The sequence below is a fragment of the Carya illinoinensis genome, chromosome 9, assembly GCF_018687715.1.
Source record: "Carya illinoinensis cultivar Pawnee chromosome 9, C.illinoinensisPawnee_v1, whole genome shotgun sequence".
Lineage (NCBI taxonomy): Eukaryota > Viridiplantae > Streptophyta > Magnoliopsida > Fagales > Juglandaceae > Carya > Carya illinoinensis.
In genome coordinates, this window is record NC_056760.1 from 24,381,649 (window position 1) to 24,398,824 (window position 17,176).

At 38.4% G+C, this 17,176-nt stretch overlaps 1 protein-coding gene across 1 annotated transcript; it reads left to right on the top strand.

Moving 5' to 3' along the window:
- The first annotated feature begins 4,589 nt into the window (after positions 1-4,589).
- On the top strand, positions 4,590-5,678 carry LOC122276953. Its single transcript, XM_043086839.1, has 4 exons — positions 4,590-4,800; positions 4,899-5,269; positions 5,397-5,521; positions 5,627-5,678. The coding sequence occupies exons 1-4, from the start codon at positions 4,590-4,592 to the stop codon at positions 5,676-5,678; spliced, it is 759 nt and encodes a 252-aa protein (XP_042942773.1).
- The last annotated feature ends 11,498 nt before the right edge of the window (positions 5,679-17,176 follow it).

The window sequence follows — 17,176 nt, forward strand, 5'->3', positions numbered from 1 at the left end:
GAGGCCATACTTGGGGGTGCAGTACAATATAGGTGGATGTACCCATTTGAGAGATATCTCAGCAAATTCAAGCAGTATGTTAAGAATAAAGCCCGACCAGAAGGTTCAATAGCCGAGGCCAACATTCACACTGAATGTCTGACATTTTGCTCCATGTACCTCCAAGATGTTGAGACGAGGTTCAATCGAGCGGACCGAAACATTGATGCTGACGAAGAGGCAACTATAGATGGATTCAAAATTTTCAACCAGAAGGTCTGTCCCTTGGGTATAGCTTCTAATGTGCAATTAGAAGACAAACTCTTTAAGGCAGCCATTTGGTATGTGCTCAACAATTGCCCGGAGATTGGACCCTATATACAGTAAGAATCAACTAATTTCCTTGATCATCTACTTCCATTTCTCCATATACAAAATTTTATACATGCAATGCCCATAACATCAAATATTTTGCTTTGCGATTCTGTGCTCTATATGTAGGGAACACTACGAGAAATGTAAGGTGCAACACCCAAATTCAATCGATCGCACGCATCAAACTAACTTCCCAACTTGGTTCAAGCATCATGTAAGTTATTTTCCAACCTTATCTACGTACTAAAAACAAACATGTTTCCTCGATATGTTTTTTAACGATGACAATTAATCACATTGTGAATTTTCAACAATTTTGGTATAGATCCAGGAATATCATATCAAGAATCCACATGATGTGTCCGATGATCTTTATGCGTTAGCTTGCGGGCCTGATCATTGGGTTGCATCATATGCTGCAAGCATAATAAATGGAAAAAAGTTTCATACGAAGCAGCGTGAACTTCGCCGTCGTACGCAAAATTCTGGGGTGTTGGTGACTGGGGACGAGGATACAAATAACGCCGACTTTTACGGTGTTATTAATAATATCATAGAGTTACGCTATATGGAGTGGCGTCGGTTGTACCTATTTCAGTGTGATTGGTTTGACGTTGGTGATAAAAAATGACAGGTGCGGGTGGATGACCATATGATTAGTGTCAACATGAACAGGACTTGGTATAAGGATGAACCATTCGTGTTGGCAAGTTAGGCAGATCAATGTTTCTACATAAGAGATTTAAGGGCGAAAGGGAATTGGGGTGTTGTGCAGAACTATACAAATAATAATGTATACAACATTCCATCAGTGTCGACTACTATAGAAGATATTAATGATGCGATTCAAGTATTAATGGGGCCGATCAAGAAAATGAGTCATCACATTATTATGAACCTGTGCAGAGTGATAATGAAAATCCAGTGTCAACTCCACTTGATAGGCTTGATATACCACCTAGCCATATTGATGCATGAGAAGTCATGGCTAGTGATGGTCAATGCAACTCTTCATCCGGGTTTATTAATGATGACATGCTTACTTCTGGTTCTGGAAATGCGGATAGTGAGGGGGAATATTCAGATGAGGATGACCAATCAACAGACGAAGAGTCTATGTCAAATTTATAATCAAAAGCTAGAAACATCACATGAGTTGAGGTTGGTACATTCATTTACCTATTCCAAATTGGTGCTAGTACACAGACAGCACAAAATTCTTTTGTAACCTCATACCAATTTCTGCTTTACTTGCTTAAAACCATCAAGCATCGGATGTTTGAATTCTAGGACTGAACTAATATGTTGAAGATAACATTTATGTTTTCTTATACTTAATACCTAATAAACTTGTTTGACTTATACTGTGTATCATATTATTCTTGGTCAAGTTACAAGAAAACAAAATTGTGCTACCATCTTCTTGGCTTTACAATTTATCATGCAATCCCATCTTGAAGCTGGAGGCACGAGGAGCAGTATTAATTATCAAGGTATATACTTAATGATCGATAAGTTATTCATTTGTCTATAGTATGCTCATAATGTAAGGGTTTTTCTTGCTGAAAGTAGTTAAAAATGTAGGATATGTCACGTTATTTGAACCATGTCTAAGGCTTCAGATTATTTTGTGGAATGAGATTGATTTTTATTACAATCCTCATAACTCATACACATGTAGGTGACCGAGCGGGACCTAGTTCTAGAGGCAGAGGGAGAATCCGGGGTATTCGTGCAAGGCGCCATAACCGACCACGGGGAGCAAAAATCTCCTCATATCATAGCCCTGAGAAGTGTAATCAAGAGCCCTCGGATGATTCCACACAGCCCCCAAGCCCCCCACCATCCACCAACCCAATTCCCACACCAACGCCTATTCGAGAACCCTCACCGGTGCGGGAACAATCACCTACTAGAGAACATGCAAGATTGGAAGACTCTAGTATACCCCAAACTGGTGATTGTTTTTCATATACATATTTAATGCATTGACATATTTAAACCCATTTGTAAGAGTTTAGATAATTTATAATTACGTACACTAATCATCTGAATTTTGCAATACAGTTGCAGACGCCCCCACGAAGCCCGTACTAACACAGCAACAGAGGAAATGAAAACGTGGGCCCGCTCGATGCATTGAGTTTGAGAGGTGAGAAAGAACGGGAAAGTACTTTTAAAGATAAACGATGGTGAGACTACCCCTTGTTGTGATCATGCCCCTATGTTCACAACACGAGTATCATGGATTGTGAAACAATATTGTGACATGAGTTATGCCCGATGGATTGATGTCCCACAAGCGATGAAAGAGGAGCTAATTGACCGTGTTCGGGAAAGTTTTATGTGTTAGTAGTGAAATGTTACTATGGAAGTGTGTTATATAGTATAACTGTAGCACATATACTAATTCACCAATTATTGTAGGCTGACTTTGTGTTAGACTAGGAAAGGCAAAACCACCGGTTGACGGTGACAAAGGCACTTTGTAAGCGCTTCAACTCCTTCCATCATGACTTGCACAAGATTTACCAATCCTTTGGAAGCCATGAAGAAGCTTTAGCTAATGGCACAAGCATGGTGGATCCACTTGTATGGGTGAAGTTGTGTGGCAGGTGGGGCAGTGATGCCTTTAAGGTATATATGCTCTTCAACTATTAATTACCATAAATCCTTCCATTAAATAGTGCAGCAATATAGTTGAGGCAAATCCGGTTGTATATTATTGCTAACATTGGGTGTGCGTGCATCGTAGAAAATGTCATCTCAGAACCGGGAGAACCGAAAGAAGCAAGCAATTAATCACACATCGGGACATAAATCATTCGTCCGAATACTTGAGCAAAAGGTATGAGGATGCCGCCCTATATAAATCAATATAAATCAATACACTTTCCAGGGAATTCTGAACTCATACGCCACAAGAAATATTGGCATCCTAATCCGTTGAAATTAGATTCCCTTTTTTGCAGCCAATATGTTTTTCCTTATTGATTGGGTAGTGGTCTCATTTCAACCTCATTGAGATTAATTTGCAAATGGCAACCACAATAAATTAATTTTTCAAACTTCAAACATATTTACCTATTCCCCATATGTCACACATGTAGCGCGCTGAGAATGGAAATTTGGTGGACTTCTATAAGGAGACACGCTGGTCGAAGAAAAAGAATAAGTTCGTGACAGATGCTACTGAAGATACTTACGTGAGTAGTACACTAGTCCTTTGCAAATGTACAGTAGTACTAGTACTTATAGTCTTGGATACTTGATCTATGTTTATTTCTGATAATAATAAATAAGAGCATAAGGTTGTTAACAATTGTTAATAATAGTTGTTTTGCATTTGTGCAAAAGGAGATGCAAGGTAGATTGGATGGCCTAGAACCAGAGGAACGAAGTGGTGAGGCAGCAGCGACGGTCTTTAGGGAGGTCCTCGGACATCGACCTGGATATGCACGAGGACATGGGGAGATGGTCATCCCCGAATCAAGTAGACAATGTGACCAAGTTAAAATGCAATGCTACCAGTTAGAGATTGAAAGATACAAGAAAGATGCTGAACAACATAAGAAAGATGTCGAAGACTATAAGAGTCAGCTGGATGAAGTGAGATTAGAGGTGCGGGCTCTTAGGGAGCATGCAATTCAAACTGACAGGCTGTTGCAAGCGTTCTTTAAGGATCATCCAACATTCATTGAGTCATATCGCCAGACTCAGTGTAATGATTCCCCCGACCCATAAGGGGGGGTCGAGTGTTTTTGGCATTTTGGGTGCTTTTTTGTTAGTCAAAAAGACAGCTGGGCAATAATATATATATACATATTACTATATATATATAGTAAGGGGTATATGCCAACACTAGGGATATTGGGGAAGTTTAGGCCCGACGACTGGATCGATAGAAGTTTTTGAGTAAATGGTTAACACTTCATTAGTATTTGATATTTATTCGATGGTTCCGGTTTGTCATTTCAATGGCAATTTCGAAGGACTTCAAAACCAACAGGTAAGTACTCACATATAATCTTTAAATAAACTTGGCCGAGTTGGCCACAACCCTAGTTTTAAGGATTTACATATGAATTTGCATGCACACTAATATAATTTTACGTTTATTTGTTGCTTCTATGTTGGTAATTCTAATGGGTTTAAAATCCTTTTTTTTAGTTGGTTGAAAATCAAATGCAGTAATATTGTCTTTCCTCCATGTTCAAGGCCATTGATATTGAATGATGGTGGCGGCTTCAACTTCGGGGTCCAAGTCACTTATAGAATATTTGAAGAGATATGAGAGCAATGATGAGGAAGGAAAGGAAAAGAAAAAAAGGACGAAGAATGTGGTCCAAAGTAAACCAGATGTACCCCATGTTTTAGTCGTGGATGAAGATCCAGTTTGTCACAAACCAGTTAATCTTGAAGAGAAAAACAATGATGATTCAGCTCGTAAAAGCCATTACATTTTGGCTTCTTGTATATAGTGTTCCATATCTAGTTGAGTTTGTTATTATGGTAATAAGAAAATTTTCTGCCGTTTGATGTAGATGAAGAGAAGCCACAAGTTGATGAGGACATTGAGGTTAAGCAAATGAAGAGGCTCAAACAACTGAAGGCTATGCGGCCATATAATGCAATATCAGAGGATGGAAGTGGTTGGGTTTCTCTCTCTCCCAAAGCTGCTAATTCTAATGACCCAAACCCTAATATGTCACCACTAGGTAAGCCGGCAGTCCTAAATGACACACCTTCACTGGAACATGAACTGAAGCTCGCAGATTTTGGCAGAGGTAGCGCTGATTTGTCACCTTCAGGACAGCAGCTGAAGCACCAACAGAATGATACAACATCTGACTTTCTTGACATTTCTCCTCCTAGACGAAGGAGTCATGGTTCTTTGTGCCAAGATGACTTCCAGGCTTCTCCAGGGTCAGAAGCCCCAAGGAAAACCAAGGAGGATTTTCGAATTACTAGGTCGTCTGATCTTTCCCCTCCATGTAAATGTTCAACTGACACATGATGCTTTGCGTGCATCTTTGCTTCAGGATCTTTCTCCCCTGAGAAAAAGCCGAAAGGAAGCTGTTGTGAATGAGCAACATAAAACGGGTCTGCTTACTGGCAAAGAGATTAGTGAAGAGATTGCTAGAACTAAGAAGACTGATTGGTTAAGGTAAAACTGACACTTCCGGATTATATTATTCCGCCCGCTCCTTTTAAGTTTATGTTCAGTGAATATAAGTTGTTTATTGTGTCTGATATTCATTACTCTCTGTAGGTTTAAAGAGATGGATCGATCTATAAGTGGTCAAGGTGCGGTACCTGTATAAGTGGTCAAGGTGTAGGAGAACGTATATCGAAGGAAGACTTTTTGAAGTCAAGGCAGAAAGTAAAAGTAGAAGAGAAGCCCAAGGTACTTTGGAATAGAACCTTAAACCTGTCATGTGTGAGGAGCGGTATAGTGAGTTTATAAAATTCTTGTGAGTATTTTATACCTCAAACCTGTCTTGTGTACTTGGCTTCGCCTATTTTTAATAAAATTCCTATTTACTGATCAAAAAAGAAAAAAATATGTGAGGAGTGGTATAGTGAGTATTGTGAGTCATGTTTGATGAGTGAATAATGTCTTGATCCATATTCTGCTGGAAGTTTTAGTAATTGACCATTAATTTGATAATAAATAATTATTATTTATTCCAACCATCATCATCATCATAATGGTCAACATTCATTAATTTTGCTAGTTTTAAGAGGTTCACGAAATTTTTTTCTTTTCTTGGATTATCATGTCCCCCTTCTCTTCTTGCTCTGTTTTCTTCCTGGTGTGGGGGATATGTAGAATATCCGTGCAAACTGCTAATTAATAAAGATCTTCTTACTCATAAAAAGAAATGTAGAATATCAGTGCAAGCTGCTGATGGCAAGAGACGTCTGATGATCATGTTGAGAGATTTACAGTTTTAGAGATCATTACCACATTATATCTGTCCCTCCCTTCTTCCTTCTTTCTGTTTTCTTTTGTTGGTAAATGTCAACTTTTACCCTTGAGCCCATGTTACTCAATTATGCTGACAAGTGCCATTGTGGCCCTTCAGTATTTTTCATGTTTCATCATAAAAGAAATTTCCATTTTATTACAAGAATTACAATTCTCATGAATGAAGGAAATTGGTGTTTCTAACAGATATATTAGGATAAAGAGTGCATGTGCATATACATAGGCGTTTCTTTTTTCTTTGTTTTTTCCCCTTTTACATTTCCCAAATCTTGCAAGAACTTAATTGTGGAAGGGATAGATTCAGGTTGTACAAATTGCAGTCTGATGATGTTCGTGACTATGAAAAATTTTCCTTTTCTTGTTCTTTTAATCTCTTATGAGGCTTTGGTGCTAATGTTATAGTAATTCTGCTAGTTGTCAAAGAGACTCGGTGGTTATCAATACAAATGACTATTATTAAGCTTGGCAGACACTCTAAAATTCTATTATGGAAGGCGTTAAACCATGAGGTTGTAGAGGATGTAAAACTTGCGTATATAATATGGTAAGTTCATCATAGTTATGGGCTCGGGCATCTTTTTAGTTTTAATATTGTAGCTTGAGTTTGAAGCTTCTTTCTTTGAAAAGTAAATGTTGTCTCTTTTCTTTAAGTTGAAGAGTAAATTTTCATTTCCTGTGCATTTTAACCAGGAGAAGAAGTTGGAATGGGGGAAGGGCTTGGCTCAAAAGCGGGAAGCTGAAGCTAAGCTGCAGGAATTGGAACTTGAGAAGGAAAAGCCATTTGCACAAACCAGGTATATCAAAGATATTAGATTTTTTTATGGGGAAAAAGACCAGATTTTAAGGTTTGCATCTTTGTGCTGACATTTTTTATTTGCATATTTAGATGTTATATTGTGTCACATACATCTGGGCTTCTTGTTTATATGATATTATACTAGGGGAAATATAGTTCCCCACAACAATGGGTGTAAAAAAAAAAATGGACATAATTAACTTTTGTAAGAAAATAAATGTTCTTAAAAAAAAAAAAAATCTCTATGAAACATTAAGTATGATTGACTGCTTGGCTATCCATCTTCGGTTTAACTAAGGCACTACATAGTACTTTCAACTCTTCTTTTGTGTACACGTAGTGGCGTGTTGGAATTGATAGACTGATTCTCTGATGAAGGGATGATACAGAACTAAACAACATGCTGAACGAGAGATTATCTAAATTGCATCTGTCTTTGGTGGAGATGGCTGTGTAAATGCCCCCAAGTTATTGTAATCTGCACTTGCCACTTTTTCTCAAAGTGTGAGCTTGTGCCAAGGTTATCATTCACTGTAGGTTCATGCAAAATTTTCTCTTCTGTACAAACTTTGAAGGGTGGGGAGTGGAATTTATTTATTTATTCATATGAGCTGAGCACTATACCATAAAACATTCTAATTCAGGAAAACACCATTCTATATATAGGCAACACTAGCACAGTGTAAGTCTCATTTTTCAAATAGACCAAACAATAAATTTTAGCTAACTATAAGGTATCAAGGCCCCTAATGACATTTTGAATGAGGCTTTTGTTGTGGTGTGAACTATTGAAAATAAGAGTTCTGAGGTGCCTGAGGTTCCATCCCAATCTGGTTTTATGACAGAGTTTCTAGTTTATTTATCGATATATGGATATATTGTACAGTCACATTCCAACTTATCGATATTTAAATAATTTGTACATGCTATTTTATGATTAAGAAAGAACTATTTATGTCATATAGGGTGCTCATGAGTTTGTTTATGTTTTCGTAATTTTAAACATATGGGAACATTCTTCAAAACTTCAGTACTAGTGCTGTTCATTGGTGTGCACTGAAGGCACCAACAAGCACAACTTGGTAGCTCTTTGATTTTGGATGTAGTAGAGATATAAAACATGTTTCAAATATTAGTGATGATTCTCTCTTCACATAATCAGTAGCTCAGCTTGTACTTGATATGACAGTATAATGCACCACCCAGTGTAAAAATATATATGACTTTGGTCTCATTGACGACTTTACTTGAATATTGATATATTCCAAATTTGTTGATGTATGGATAATTAATTAGCTACTCATGTCAATCAGGTACATTTGGATGAATGACGGGCAAATATTTGGTTTTCATGATTAATGCATGGGTGAAAGATGAGACCCAGTATTCTTACTGGGTTTCATTTAAATGAGAACTCATTGGTCTCATTTAAATGAGACCCATGTAGGAATACTAGGTTATTAAAATTTGGAATTCTTAGGACTTTCCAGCGATTTTTCAATTGCCACAAAAAACTTACAAAAAAAAAAAATTATAATGCACAAAAAATATTGGTAATTCCACTTCCAGCGATTTCCAAATCGCTGGAATATCATGAAATGGCCGTTATAGTCTTTACCGGCGCTTTATTAATCGCTGCTATCTTAAATAACGGCGATGGAAAAAATGCTGGAAAGTAATTTACTGGCAGTGTTGGTTAATACCGGCGTTTAGAAAATCGCCGGGTAATTAATTGCCAGCAATTTCTTAAACACCGGAATACAAATTCTAAACTGTAACATGTATGCCGGCGTTTATTTAATCGCTGGTAATTAATTACCCGGCGATTTTCTAAACGCCGGTAAATATTTATCCGTCTTTAATTTGATTGGCCAGCATTTCATAAATCGTTGGTTAATAAATTTCCGGTGATTCGTAAAATGCCGGGTAAAAATATGCTGACGATTTACGAAACGCCGGCTAATAACTTCCCAGCGATTTTTGAAACGCCGGATAATAAATTCCTGGCGATTTCACAAACGCCGATTAATAATTTCCCAGCGATTTCTTAAACACCGGCTAATAATTAAACCAGCGATTTCACAAACGCCGGAAAATGATTTGCCAGCGATTTCCTAAACACCGATTAATAAATCAGCAGCAATTTATAAAATGCCGGTTAATAAATTCCCGTTTTATTATTTATTTACCGGCGATATATAAATCGCCGTTTAATTATTTTACAGCGATTTTGTAATCGCCGGGATTTACTTTTATATTTTTGAAATTATATTCCGGCGATTAGAAAATCGCTGGTAAAGAGCTTGTATTAGATGACGATTTTTGAGCTTCGCTTCCCTATAGAAGAAATGGTTGAATAGTACCGGCGATTATGTAATCGCTGGTATATAGATATAGCAGCGATTTTTTGTGATTTCCCGACGATTTAAAAGAGCCTGCAAAAGTACTTTCTGTTGTAATGCCTGTAGTTTTTCAGCAACAAGACATTGTTTCAGGCACTGTACGTATTCTTTCAAATTATTTTGATTTTGAGCAACCCTTTTATTTATTTGAAACAAAAAAAAAAAAAAAAACTTTTCTTTTATCACTAGCCATTGATTTTTAGCAGCAAGTTTTCTTTTAAAATCCAACAGGAGGCAAGCCGGATCACCTTGTTGGAAAAGAACTCGCCAGAAATATTATTGACTCGCAAATTTGATCTGCACGAATAGTACTACTTATTTGCAAAGACAATATTTGGTTGCGAATAAGTACTATTTGTGGTAAGTTCATGTTTTTGTTGCAGTCATGAAAAGGCAGGTCCCAATTCTTTTCAAAACGTCACTGCATGGTTTACATATTCTAAAACTATATCTAACATTTCTTTATCACAAATGGGTTCCATACAAACAAAAAATAAAAATCTAATTAACCATTTGGTGCGGTGTACAAGAAAATACACCTCAATACATTCTAAAAATAAATTACGTAATATATCAAATCTCATCAATTTGTGAGTTTATTTTTGTTAAATTTATTTATGACTAAAATATTTCTCCATGTTTATAAATTCAATGTCTAGCGCTCCAAACACTTGCCTAAAGTACCTAACTACCACAAATATTAAAATTGCTCAAATCCCTGAAACTCAATGGAAAGACAACTAAATATATTAAAGAAGATCATGAAAGCACATTCAAGTAACTTATCAACTTTTGAGCCTCCCTCGCTCATCAGAGTAGCTGTAACAAAACCAACATTGCAATAAGATCAACAAGTGGTACATCACAGCTAGAAGTAATTATATATGGATGTATTTGGTTACGAACAATTGTAAGAATATGTTAAATGGATTTTTTTTTTCTGAAATATTATTAATTATGAGTTCTGGGAAAAGAGAGAATTTTGAGTATCTTTTTTTTTTTTTAAATAAACTTTGTATTCGAGTTTGTGAGAATGGATTTTTAGATTTGAAAGATTATTCAAATATATTCAATTTTTAAGTAATTTTTGTATTTTGGTTATTATTTGATTAAAAGTCGAAGAGTCGACATAGAAATAAATTCTAAGTCTTGCCTGTTCATGAAAATTTCATGAGCAAAATCACTTAACAATCTTAACGGGCTGATCTAAAATTTCAAAATAAGCCCAACTCGTCCAATACTTTTAGACTTCTAAAATAATTCTTGGGCTTAATACCATTTAAATATTGGCCCATTTGTTCCATAAATATTGAGTTTTATGCTAATTTAGGCAATTATCTATAACTCTAACACCACACTCCCCTGTAGTTAAGAGACTTGACATTTTAGAAATTCTGGAGAACTGGTGCGCTACTATTGACATTGACTTTAAAAGTTTTGTTTTTTTTAACGAAGTGCCATATACAAAGATTTGTAATAATAATTGCAGTGTTCTATATTAAAATACTGAAATTATAAAAGAAAGTATGTGGATATATATATCAAAAATTTCTCAAACTTTGTACTATAAAAATCATAATTTAAAAGTTCTATACATGATCTAGGCATATGCCACATCTCCCTAGGCTAAATCTCATCTTACAATCTCTATCTTATAAATGTTTTTACCTAGGGTGCTTTAAAAACATAAAACAAATTAAAATCAATCAATGAATCAGTAAAAAAACTCATCACAATGCATACATACTTAACATAAGGTTTTTTATAAAATATTTCTTGCTAAGAACTTAAAATCATAATCATCCATACATATGCTTATGACATGCATGATTTCTATTGAATTATCAAACTTATCATACTTATCTTATTGTCCAACACACTTAACCATGACGACGTATGAAGTATAGAGTTCTTTTCTTTTCTGTCCTTCTCTCTCCTTTCCTCTCTAGAGGAAAAGAGTGTAAGGTTTTGTCTTCTTACTTATCTTGGTACATTAGGAGTTAGTCTCTTGGTTTCAATCCGAGAGTTAGTTATTTGATTTTGTCCAAAGATCCTACTAGCTAGCTTCTCCATCCTTGAATGAGGTAGTGGCCAGTAGGGAAGCACTGGAAGTTTTGGTGGCGTATGTTCCCAGAAGAAGTAAGTCTTCAACCACAATAAACTAGCCAAGGTGATAGTACAATAAACGGTGGAATTCAAGTATGGAGGAGGAGAAACTCTCAAAACTCTGGGAAGGCCTCAACCTGACAGAGGTAGAAGAAGAACCAGTTACAGTTGCTGCTCAAGACATCATGGCGGCAACTCAAAGAGGCAAAAACTGCATGTTGACAAAAGTTATCACAGAAACGTACTTCAACAAGGAAGCATTCCGCTCCACCATGACTCAAGTATGGAGGAATGAAAGAGGTATAACTTTCACTGAGATAGGTGAAAGCAGTTTCATGCTGGAGTTTGAAAATGGAATAGACAAGCAGAAAATACTACAAGGTAGACCTTGGAACTTTGACAGAAATCTTATTGGCATCCAAGACATTGATAGCAGCTTGCCACCAAGTGAGGTGAGATTCTCCCATGAGCCATTCTGTATCCAAATCCACAATGTTCCTTTTGCTGGTATAAATGCTAAGTATGGTATACAGATTGGGTCATCAGTGGGCAAAGTTATTAATGTGGAGGTAGACAAGGTAGGACAAAGCTGGGGTCAATGTCTGCGAGTGAAAGTCGAGCTGGATATCACAAAGCCTTTGGTCAGGGGTAAATGGCTGCAAGTGGGAGAAAGGAGAATGTGGACAACCTTCAAGTATGAGCGTCTGTAGAATTTTTGCTTCAGGTGTGGAATTATTATGCACCAAGGCAGAGGATGCCCGTTACAAAAGTCCCAAGAAGACCAAAAAACCCAATATGGACATTGGCTCAAAGCCATGCCTCCCAAAGTTCCAATGGGAGTCTCAAAGACCTATGGAGGTAGATCAACCACCAACACCCCTGATCCGAAATGGCAACACTCAGGAATGGTGGACATTAACTGTGCAGAGTTATCAAAAGACCATGGGGATGACTCGAGGTCTCTAAGATAGGAGAGGGAAGAGGTGGGAAGCCAGCCTGCTCAAGACTTCATGGAGGAGGAAGAAGAAGTATCACATCACCAGAACTAGAGCCAATATTGTACTCTGACAGGTAAGTATCCTCTCCCCTCTATAGTAGACATCAAGCACAATCTGGCCACTGCAGTAACCTGCAACATAGCCCATACCACCCAGTCAAGTCCTACTTTCTTTACAGCTGGGGATAAACTAGATGTGGACAGGGCTCAAGTCCCCAAAAGCACAAAAGTCAAATCCAAAGTTACCCGCCTAAACCTTCCAACTAAGTGGCCAAAGAATCTGAATAGAACTAAACCAGACTAGGGAGCTCAGTCAAATTATTCTATAACAACAAGGAAGACCACCTGGAAAAGAAAAGCTTGTGAAACAATACTAGCCAAGACTTTAAACTCTGATGATTCAAATGTACGAACAAGAAAGAGAGCTAGTAGTACTATATTGGGTGATATCTCTAACACCCAAGGGACTAAAAGATCAAGAATAACCCTTAAGAGCTCTGAGGCCAACCAGGCCAACCTTTGTGATGATCCTCAACATATGGCAGAGGCTGTAAGACAGCCCTGCCAAGACAAATGAACATTTTAAGCTGGAACTGCCGAGGGCTTGGGAACCTTCGGACATTAGCTTCCTTAAACTCCTGGTTAAGGAAAAGAGCCCATCCATGATCTTCCTCATGGAAACAAAATGTGGAAAAGAAAGAGTGGAAGTAGTTAGAAGAATTCTGAAATTTGAGGCATGTCTAGCTGTGGATGGTAGAGGCAGTGCAGGTGGCTTGGCTCTAATGTGGAAAACTAACACTATGGTGTCCATCTACAATTACTCTAGGTGGCATATTAGTGCCCATGTTACAAAGCTTTGTAGGAGACCAGACCTGGTTCTTCACAGGTTTCTATGGTCATCTAGAGACCTCAGAAAGAAGAAGTAGCTGGGAATTCCTAAAAGATCTTAAACCTCTGGACCCAACACCTTGGCTTTGCAGTGATGATTTCAATGAACTGACCTGTCAGGCAGAGAAAATGGGAGGTTCCCCTAGACCCTATAGACAAATGGAGATGTTCAGAGAAGCTCTTGAGTGGTGTTCCTTGAACAAGCTAAGGACAGAAGGACCAAAGTTCACTTGGTCAAATAATAGAACTGGCATGAATCATACAAAAGAACTACTAGACCATGCCTTGGGCAATCCAACCTAGCTACAAATGTTTAAAGATGCCTCCTGTATGGTCATACCTGTGGTAAAATCAAACCATTCACCCCTGAATATTTGTTTAGACTGCAAACGGAACATCGGATCTAGCAAGGTCAGAATTTTCAGATTTGAAACTGCATGGAACTTGAAGGAAGGGTGTGACTATACTATTAGGGAAGGGTGGGGAATGGATGCTCCAGGTGTTAGCCAAACTGACAGGATGACCAGAAGACATAGGAATTGTGGCTCAGCATTGAGAAAGTGGAACTCAACAGTGAACAGGAAAACACCTAATGAGATTAAGGACAAGATGAAAAGGCTTGGAGAATTACAAAACATGGGTTGTGGGGATCAAATTCCATACGTGCTCAAGCTACAAAATGAGATTGAAACAATATTAGCTGAGGAAGATTTAAAGTGGAAGCAAAGAGCAAAACAACACTGGATGAAAATGGGAGATAAAAATATAAAATTTTACCACCTTCATGCCACCCAGAGAAGAAACACAAACAGAATTCAACAAATACTTGATTGCAGGGGTAACTTGGTCACTGGAAAACAACACATAGGCCCCATACTCTCCTCATTTTTCATTGATTTATTCACATCCTCGAGTCCCTATGGAATAGAAGAATGCCTAGAAGACTTGCCTCAAAAAGTCACACCTGAAACGAACACATTATTGACAAGGTTGTTTACTCCAGAGGAGGTTAAGGAAGCTATCTCTCAGATGAATGGATTGGGTTCACCAAGACCAGATGGCTTTCCTATACTATTCTATCAATCCAAGTGGGAAGTGGTTGGGAAAGAGGTATTTGACTTTGCTCTCAATATTCTAAATGAAGGGGGACACTTGAAAGGGGTCAATAACACCTTCATTACCCTCATCCCAAAAGTTAAAGATGCCAAAAGAGTTGTTGACTTCAGACCTATAAGCTTATGCAATGTTTTATACAAAGTAGTAGCTAAGATTATTGCAAATAGACTCAAGGTTATACTGCCTAACATCATCTCTCCAAACCAAAGTGCTTTTGTTCCAAGTAGAGCCATCACAGATAATATCTTAGTGGCCTATGAAGCTCCCCACTCAATGTCTACAAGGCTGCAAAGGAAATCTAGCTATATGGCTTTCAAACTAGATATGAGCAAGGCCTATGATCATGTGGAGTGGCATTTCCTCTCTTCAGTAATGGCAAAGCTGGGGTTTGATAGGAAGGTTATCTCGTTGGTGATGGAATGCATCTCTTCAGTCTCATTCTCAACCCTTCTGAATGGTGAACCACAACCCCTTTTCAAGCCAACCCAGGGACTAAGGCAAGTGGACCCCCTCTCTCCCTACCTCTTCATTCTGTGTGCAGAAGCCTTATCAAATCTACTCCACAAGGCAGACAAAGAAGGAAGTATTACTAGTGTACCAGTGGGAAGAGGCCCTATCAGAGTCAGCCACATTTTCTTTGGGGATGACAGCATGATTTTCTGCAAATCTAATTCCCTAGAATGGAACAGACTTATGAGAATTTTGAGTCAGTATGAGAGTGCTTCTGGTCAGTTGCTCTACAAGGAAAAGTCATCCATATACTTTAGCAAAAATACTCCAACAAAAAATAGGCAAACCATTCTGAGAATAGCAGGTGTCCAAGCTACTGGTTCCTTTGAGAAATACCTTGGCCTTCCAACCATGGTGGGGAGAGCAAAAACTGCATCGTTCCATGGACTTATTGACAGGGTTTGGGCTCGAGTCACAAATTGGAAAACCAACTACCTTTCCATAGCAGATAAAGAGATCCTACTCAAATCTGTCCTACAGGCCATTCCCACCTACACTATGGGCATTTTCCTTCTACCTCAATCCATAATATGTAGACTGGACCAACTTTTAAGGAAGTTTTGGTGGGGATTTGATGAAAGGCAAACTAAGATTCAGTGGATCAAGTGGGCAAATCTGGCCAGGCCTAAGGACCAGGGAGGTATGGGATTCAGGAGTTTCAAGAGCTTTAATCTAGCTCCACTAGCAAAACAAGGGTCGAATATCCTAACTAAACCTGAAAGCCTGCTTACCCAAATTCTGAAATAGAAGTACTATGGCCAAGGTTCCTTTTTAGCAGCTAAAATGGGACATAGACCTTCACTAGTATGGAGAAGCCTGAAAGCAGGACTTGGTATTTTGAAGTAGGGACTCCTATGGAAAGTGGGCAATGGAGCTAAAATCAAGATATGGGAAGACAGGTGGCTGCCCAAACCTCACTTCCTCTCCACTAATCCTGACAGGAATGAGAACTCAACAGAAACTCTAGTGGAGGAGCTAATAGACCCAGTGCTAAGGAAGTGGAATGAAAATACTCTATACAATCTATTCTCATAGGATAGTGTGGATGTCATTAAAACCATCCATGTCAGCTTAGGTGGTAGGAAGGACCGTTTGGGATGGGGTGGAACCTCAAATGGCATCTTTTCAGTGAGAAGTGCCTACCATCTGCACAGGGAACTACAAACCAATCTAGAGAGTGGTACATCAAGGAACTCAAACCAAGAGGGATTCTGGAAAGAAATGTGGAGGATGAAGCTACCTAGTGGAGGGAGGATGTTCCTTTGGAGGGCCTGCAATGAAGCTTTGCCCACCTTTCGTAACCTGCACAGAAGAAAGATTAGAGAGGACAAGATGTACCCAATATGCCATATGCAGGAGGAAACCTCGAGCCATGCACTGTGGGATTGTGAAGCTGCTCGAGATGTATGGGGACAATCCAGTAGACACATCCAAAAAAAGACCATCAATGAGCCATGCTTCAAGGAAGTTTGGTCCCAGATGAGAGAGAGGTTATCCCAAGCTGAAATGGAAGATGTATGATAGCAAGACTTCTCTAGACTAGAAGAAATGACTTTGTGCATGGGAAAGCTCTCAGACACCCAAACTCAATTATCCAGAAAGCAGCAGTTGACCTAATGTGCTTCAAGGAAACTCAGAATAAATCATCAGTTGGAACCTACGAGGGTAGCAGACCACGTGTGAAATGGAAGAAACCCCTAGAAGTAAAATATAAACTCAATTGGGATGCTGCCATGGATGTCTTGAGAGGTCTAGTAGGAATGGGAGGCATAATCAGAGACTGTAATGGAGAGGTGCTAGCAACTCTAAGAGCCAGAAGGAAATTGTCACTCTCCCCTTTTGAAGCAGAGGCTCATGCCTCGATGGTGGTAGTGCTCTTCAGTAAAGAAGCAGGGATACTTGATCTAATGCTAGAAGGTGACTCTTTATAAGTTGTTGAGAAGCTGCAAAAATCAGTAGAAAACTGGAGCACAGGATGCCTGATAGTGGAAGACACTAAAAATGTCCTAAAGTCC